This window comes from Tenrec ecaudatus, chromosome X (genome assembly GCF_050624435.1).
Source record: "Tenrec ecaudatus isolate mTenEca1 chromosome X, mTenEca1.hap1, whole genome shotgun sequence".
Taxonomy (NCBI): Eukaryota; Metazoa; Chordata; class Mammalia; order Afrosoricida; family Tenrecidae; genus Tenrec; species Tenrec ecaudatus.
Genome location: NC_134548.1, coordinates 151,339,112 through 151,346,650, shown reverse-complemented (window position 1 = coordinate 151,346,650; position 7,539 = coordinate 151,339,112). Strand labels below are relative to the sequence as shown.

At 52.1% G+C, this 7,539-nt stretch overlaps 1 protein-coding gene across 1 annotated transcript; it reads right to left on the bottom strand.

Moving 5' to 3' along the window:
- Positions 1-267: 267 nt before the first annotated feature.
- Positions 268-7,209, bottom strand: LOC142433792 (zinc finger protein 449-like). The gene is made up of 3 exons (XM_075538480.1): positions 6,856-7,209; positions 4,445-4,631; positions 268-1,151 (listed from the first exon to the last, which is right to left on the bottom strand). Exons 1-3 carry the CDS (start codon positions 7,207-7,209, stop codon positions 268-270), a joined length of 1,425 nt encoding a protein of 474 aa, XP_075394595.1.
- Positions 7,210-7,539: the final 330 nt, after the last annotated feature.

Below are 7,539 nucleotides of genomic sequence, written 5' to 3'. Positions count from 1 at the left end.
TGTATGGATTGTGATAAGAGATGTATGCATCCCTAATAAAATGTTAAAAAATTTAAAATAGGATATCATAAGAAAAGAAAATTACAAACCAGTAATGCTTATGATTTTAAAAAAATCTTTAAAAAAAGAATTAAAATTATTCTGACCATCAAAAACAAAACAAAAAAAAAAAAACCAAAAACCCCAAGGAATCATCACCGTGTCGCAGTAAACCTTGAGCTTAAGGTTTGGGGTGTGAATTTCAAACCTGCGTGGGGCTGGTGACCCTCAAAAACTATGAAAGATGTCTCCTGTTACGTGAGAGACCTTGTGCACACTAAGGCTCGCTCTCTGCCTGAAGCGCTGAGGACAAAAGGGACACGTGTAAGGCATCTCCCCCGTATGGACTCTTAGGTGAACAGTGAGAGTTGTTTTCTGCCGAAAGGATTTCTCACAGTAATGACACTGAAAAGGCCGCTCATCGGTGTGCGTTCTCTGGTGTAAAGTAAGAGATGCCATTCGATTGAAAGGTCTCTCACAAACATCGCACACGTAAGGCTTTTCGCCCGTGTGAGCCTTCATGTGTCTCTGCAAACTCGATAAGTGACGTAACTGCTTCCCACACTGGCTGCAGGTATAGGTCTCTCCTGGCATGTGAGTGTTCTGGTGTCCTACAAGGTGTGACTTGCGAGAGAATCGCTTTTGACATATGCTACATTGGTGGGGCTTCTCCCCTGCGTGGACACGTAGGTGTCTGGTGAAGTCTGACTTACGGAGGAACGCTTTCCTACACTCGGGGCAGTGATGAGGTGCCGCCGAGTGGACCGCCTGGTGCCCAGTAAGATGCGACTTTCGAGCAAAACGCTTATCACAGTGGGGACACTGGAGATGTTTCTCCCCGACACTCTTCTTCTGCGAGGTTTCCCCGGCCACAGGCTGTCCCCGGCGAGGGCTTTCAGGGTTTGCTCCTGCAGGGGGCCGCTGACCCCCGGGAGGCGCCGACACGCACGGGGGGCCGACGCATCTGTTTCCCGGTCCACTGTCTGTCTGTAAAACTCGAGCGTTCGCGTCGTTCTCTTCGCGCTTCTCTTCCCTGAAGTCAAAGGGACACAGAGCCCCGCGCTCTTTCTGTTCTGCGAGATCACCTTCGTGTTCTGGACGAGTCTCTGCATCTGAGGGAAGAAATAGAGACCGCCGGCATTATCACCTTCCGAGAAGGGCAGGAGAGCTCAAGAGTGTGTGATCTCTGAGCTCTGTGTGGAACATGAAGCGTGCCTTCCCTTGGGCGCCCAATTCATTCTTTCCCCCCAGTGTAGACCCTCAGGGGGCAGTAGCTAACGCGGAGGACATCGATTCCATCTTGTTTTCATAACTGACCTCCACGAGCTCCTTTCCCAAGGACAGCCTTCAAAGAGTGACCGAGCTTTGCACAAACGTCCATCGGAGGAATTTGTAGACGTCACGTCCGCGGGATTCCAAACGTAGCGCAGCAGCCCTCTTGGCGCCGTCCAGTCGTCGTTGGACTGCTATCCCGAAGGACAGTCAGGCAGAACCATCAGCTGCTCTGCCCGGGAGGGCTGAGGCCGCCTGCTCGCCCGAAGACTCCCACAGCCCTGGCAAGCCGCTGTGAGTCGAAAGGCAAGGCTTTCTACACCCACAGAGGTTGACAGCCGCGGAAACCCACTTGCACCAAGAGGGTCGCTCAGAGTGGGAGTGGACTCCACTGTGGCCAGTATGAGTGGAAACCGACTCCATGGCACTGGGCTTGGCCTCCCAGGTTTCAAGCACCGGGTTTGGCTATTGCTTGCCGTTCACCAACGGGCATGTCGCTTCCCGTCAGTTATTAGCCGATGAGCTACACAAGATGGCTTCCTCCTTCTTTTCATGTTGGTGATGAATATTTGCACGTGCGAGTACATAGATCGTCCTACGTACTCCCTTAACTCTCATCCACGTGCGTGGTTCCAAGGCCACTGCCATCAAGTCGGTTTTGAACCCGTCTTCCAAAGCTGTCAATCTTCATGGGTGCTCAGAGACTCAACTTTCTCATGCACACCGGTTGTTGACTTTGGACCTCTAACCTTGCCGTAAGCGGCTCACTGCTTATGCAGCAGAACCGCCAGGGCTCCACACACGTATGTGTTCTGTACCTACTCACCCACAACCTAACATTCTGCTGACAGGAAACACCAGGCAAACTTTGGTAGGCAATGGGTTGGCTTCTCCCACTCTCTTTTTCACTTTTCTTTTCCCCCTTCCACTTTGGCAGCATCTTGGGCTGTCCACTCCGTCTTGAATGAGCCCTAGTGCTGGGTCAGGAGAGCCCGAAGCCCTCTCCCCAATTGCAGCTAGGAGCCTGGCCTGAGAGGTGAGACTGTTTGCTGTGCCCTTGACCACAACAGCCAGCCAGGTCCCGGGAGAGGGGGCTCAATGCTTCTCCGACTGACAGCAGGAGGGGCAGGGAGAGCTTGAGGCAAGCACGGCAACCTGGGTGACCTGCACACCCTTCTTCACACATGCAGGCAGCTTGTCCCTGCTCCTAGAGGCCTCTCCTCTCTCCAAAGCCCCACTCTTACCAGGCTAGCTCCCACACACCCACCTGACATGTTTTAGCCTCGATTGCCATGGCCTTCATTTGCCTTTCTCCTCTGAACAAGCACTGGCTAGGTGGTCTTCCAGTGCACTGTGACAGCATCCGAAGCCACCCCCAGAGCCCATACCCGTGGCACAGTGCTACACTTCCTAGTTGCCGACCGAAAGGGGATCACCGGCTTCCTCCTGGCAGTGAGCTGGTTTGGCGTGGGTCTGAAACCTGCTTGGTGTCACCTGGACGGCTGTTAAATCATATTCACTTTACTACTTTTCGGTTTCTCTTCCACCAGCCCACAGTGCCTTTGAAGTGCCACGGTGCCACAGCTGTGTCGGTAGCACTTGGGGAGAGGCTTCAGCCCCCCACCGCACCTCTGCCCCCTTGTGCTTGTGCTTTCAAAGGGAGGGTGGGGACAGGAGCTCTGGCGATGAGGCAAGAAAACCCCACAGGGAAGAGACGCACAGGGGCAATGCGACTACGCAGCCCACGGCCCAGTCTCCATCTGACCACTCGCCTTCCAGCACTAAGTCACCGTGCAGGCAGTGTGTGGGATTCTTGCAGGTTGGCCAGAACCAATACCCACTTCTTTTGGTTGAGTCTGGGGGCCCACTGGTTACGAAAGCCTCCCTCTGTCACCGGGGTTCTCTCTAAGGTGGTCTGCTGGGCAGCTGCCCAGTGTGCAAGTCAGACATTTGCATCCCGTTAGCTTGTGCAAACATTCCTCTGCGCAGCAGCTTGTTCGAAGGGCTCCTATTAACTTTCAGTCCGTCCACAGGCATAAAGCAATTGGACGTGAATATGCTTGTAGTATTTATCTATTCTTCTCGTAACCCTTGCCGTAGCTTTGAAGAGATACTTCACCGCTATCCCCTTGCCTTTGTTACTTCCATAAACAAACCGATAGCGTAAAGCAACAAGGTGACCAACAACCAGAGGTTGACACGCTGTCTGTCATCCGTTTCAGCCGATGATGCGCAGGTCAAAGAGAGGAAGACTGCCAGGGAGGGCACCAGGCCAGATGCAATATGGCAACAGCTTAAGGCACACTTGCACTGTTTGCTGGGTGTCATGTGATGGTTTCCGTTAGTTGTTAAGAACCCTTTCTTATAACATAATCTGGTTTTGTGTACCACTTCTCTCGTCCTTCTGTAAGTATTAACTCGAGAGGGTACTAACCTTCCCTGTGGTCTTTTGTTTAAATTTTTTATTTTTGAGATAAAACGGTCATTATGGCAGTGAGCCGGTTGTGATGTTATTTGAATCGCACCACTGACTGGAGGGCTGGAGACAATGTGCAGCCCAGGGGCTTTAGAGGCCAACTTTGGGGAAGCAGGGTTCTCACAGGCTTGGACGTCCTCCCACAGATAGCTCTTTCACAATTCCCTAAGCAATGAAGCCCCGTGAGAGATTTGGGGAGAATGCATGTGACTCCAAGAATGAGGCTTGAAGGTCTTTACAGAAGGGAGCAAGTGAGGAGCAGCCAGGGAGATAGAAAGCCCACAGGATCGGATCGGTAACAATGATCAGCAATGATGACCAGTAACACTGATCAGACCCCCAATGAGTACATTTTTCCCAGGGCCAAGCCAACCTTCTCCAGATTTTCTCCCTTCTCCGTTGGTTTCCTCTGTAAGTTTCTGTAGTCCATGGATTCTGAGCAGGGACACTAAGCTCAATGGCATCTTGTGTCCCATTTTTCTCTGACTTGCTTTACTATCACCCCCCCCCACCCTCTTAATCTCTTTCAAAAGAGTGGGGGCCATTTGCAGTGAATCATCAGTGTTTCTAACCCCAGGCCCTACAAAAGAGTGCTCTCCCTGTCTCAGTGCACAAGCAGCCCCACCCCGACCCCTGCCCCACGGGCCTAAGCCTTACCTGTTTCCAGGGAAGGTGAGGAGTAATCCCCAACATCCAAGAAGTCCAGGTTCTGCGGCTCAACCGGTAGGACCCTTAGCTCTGTCAGGCAGGGCTCCTGGGAAGGTCCTGAGATGGGGCCCTCCCCTGAATCTCCTTGCATGTTTGTTTCCAGGTGCTCTGCTCTCACCAATTCCTGACTTCCGCCCTGCGGGAGAGGAGAGGGCAGCATCCGTCACACTCATGACCACACTAGTACTGACCAGTGGAATCAGACTTCGAACCACACATGTAACTTTTCACTTCCTCAAGTCCATGCAGGGAGGGGGGGGATGAATGGATGGATAAACCAATGAAACAAAAAGAAACAGTGTGGATAAACCAATGAAACAAAAAGAAACAGTGAGGTTCATGCTCAGTGGCATGTATTACGTAACCCAGAATGTCCTCAGCATCCCGAATCCAACAGATGCTCAGTGTAAGTTTTAAAGGAGGCATCCTACACACTTATTTGCACGAGTCCTTTGGGTTCTGCGTTTCAAGTGACCAAGTGTAACATCCCACTAGCGGCCACAGTATCAGGTTAAACAAATCTGACCCATACAAACCTGATGTCTCATTTAATGATCAAAGTCTGGAAGAGAGAAAGAGAGAGAGAGAGAGAGAGAGAGAGAGAGAGAGAGAGAGAGAGAGAGAGAGAGAGAGAGAGAGGTGGTGAACCCCTAAATCCTCCTCTCCTAGCACAGCAGAACACTCTGGAAGGCGCCTCCCCCTTGGGGCAGGAGACCTGCATTGGGACAGACAGCTACTGCAGAGCCCCAACGAGGCACGCACTGCTGGGCCCCTGCTGCCCACATAGCAGACCTGCGTGCTTCCCCCAGATGTCCTCGACTGGCCTCAGCTCAAAGGCCCCGCAGGCAGAGGTTTCACAGAGGGGCTCTCGGCAGAGGTCAGTGGCAGCCCCAGCTCCTGCGAGGCAGGTTATGTGGGGTGGCAGCTGTTAGCAGCTGAATTCTTCTGCGAAGGCACAGATGAGGATGATGTTCTTAAGGCAGAACTGTGTCACGTCCCAAACAACTTTAAGCCGTTCCACTGAGACATCCACAGAGATAAGAAGAAGCTGCCTGGTACTAAGGAAACCCTGGTGGCGGACTGGCTATGCACCGGGCTGCTAACTGCAAGGTCAGCAGTTGAAAACCACCACTGGGCCAGGTCAACAGGATCCTTGTGAGTCATCACCATAGCCATGGTAACGGGTCTGCTTGGTGTGTGTGCGTGCACGTGTGTGCGCGCATGTGTGTGTGTGCGCGCATGTGTGTGTGTGCTTGGTCGGTTCCAGCATAACTTGAATGTTGTAGGACTGTACTACCGTGCAACGCAAAGGAGGGATTCCTTACACTTTTGCTCAGAAGGCTACAGGGGGCTGTCTGGGAAATCTCATGACCAACAGCAGTGCTCTTTGAGCTCTACCAGCCTGGATGTCTGGTTGTCCCTTTCACAATGCTTCTAGGCAGAGAGGAGGCCATCTGAGGGAGGACGCCCCCAGCCCTTCAGGCACAGGCAGGCACCCGAGGTATATACTGAAAGGCAGCTTGCTGGTGGTGGCTTCCGGGTCAGTTCCCTCTCTCAGAGATAACATCGCCACTGTCATCAAGTTGATTCTGACTCAGTGAAGCAACAGGACAGGCTACAACTGCGGCCTAGGGTTTATGAGAAGCTGGGGGTGTGGTGGGAGAGGGATAGCAACTGCTGACCCTACTGCTAGACCAGAGTCCCTGAGATACCACCAGGCCATGATAAAGTCTTTCCTGCAACAGTTGCCTTGGATTCCAGTGGCACTCTAGTGGAATCCAAGGTGGCCGGGATTATTTTTTCAATTCGTGTGTGTGTGTGTGTGTGTGTGTGTGTGTGTGTGTGTGTAGAGCGGAAGACAGGTAATGCTTTAGTGTTTGTGAGCCACGTTTGGTCGGTCAAATGTATGTGGTTTAAAAATAAATAGCCCATTCAAAAGGCCATGACAAATTCATGCTCAAACCATTACAAAGAAGAAACAAGGGAACCAAAAAAACTCACTGCCCTCCTAGTTCACGCTTAAGCAACAACATTAGTCCACGGGTGGAATTCGGGCGTCAAAACAATGGCGTACACGATCATTATCAGTTCTTAAACGTTGACGTCAGGGTAGGGGTTTACAGTATCTCTGAACTGCACTGCAGGGTGGTGAATGGGAGATAACCCCCAATTAGCCCTCGTTGGGGTCTGGGTTTGAAAGCAGAGAAGCGCTGGCTCCTAGGATGAGTCCAGCACCAGCAAAAGTAAATCAGTCAATCAAGGGAATGTGAGGCTACTCCCAAACCTGTATGACAGGAAGTGCCAGCTGCCTCTGCAGTCCCAGTTAGTCTAGTAACAGAGACCCCAGGTTCGTTTCTCACCTGCTTCTCTGGAGTGTCTAGTAGTGTCTGGAGCTTCTCCACCAGAGCCAGAGCCCTTTCTGTCTTCTCTGGGCGGTCGAGTTTCACCCATGTCTGGATCTCGGGGGGCAGCACCATTAGGAACTGCTCCCACACTAGCTGCTCCAAGATCTCCTCCTTAGAACGCACTTCTGGCTGCAACCACTGACAGCAAAGCTCCCAGAGGTTGTTGAAAGCCTCACGAGGCCCGACCTTGGGGTGGTACACGAACTGCCTGAAGCGCTGCCTGAAGACTTCACAGTCAGAGTCATACTCTTTGAACACGGAGTCATTGTTCGCCGAGGCCTGGATTGCACAGCTCAGGGCCACATCCATCGCTGGGGGAGTCACCTGGGACTGAAACACAAGGAAGGAGAAGCAGCAGTGGTCAAAAGAGGGCATACTTCCTTGCTTTTCTCCAGTGCTCCGCAGAAGACTTCCTGATTCTTTTTGGTGGCCTGCTTTCAAAGAGAAGCCCCAATCCAATTCTACAAACATCCGTGCATTTATTTATGTAAGGCTCCCCAGACCACCAAGTGACATACAGTGTGTCGTCCCAGTTGGCTGCAAGACCCACGCAGTTTTTGGAAGTTCCAGGTAGTGGCAAATAGAAACCCAGTCTTTCGGTTTCACTCCCCACATTTCAAGCGTGCATCAGGGGAAGGA

Excerpts from the sequence above, each read along its gene's own strand:
- LOC142433792 (XM_075538480.1), bottom strand. The coding sequence starts at position 7,209 with ATGGATGTGGCCCTGAGCTGTGCAATCCAGGCCTCGGCGAACAATGAC. Across the intron at positions 4,632-6,855 it reads TAGACACTCCAGAGAAGCAG|GGCGGAAGTCAGGAATTGGT; the intron begins GTGAGAAACGAA and ends CCTCTCCCGCAG. Across the intron at positions 1,152-4,444 it reads CTCACCTTCCCTGGAAACAG|ATGCAGAGACTCGTCCAGAA; the intron begins GTAAGGCTTAGG and ends TTCTTCCCTCAG.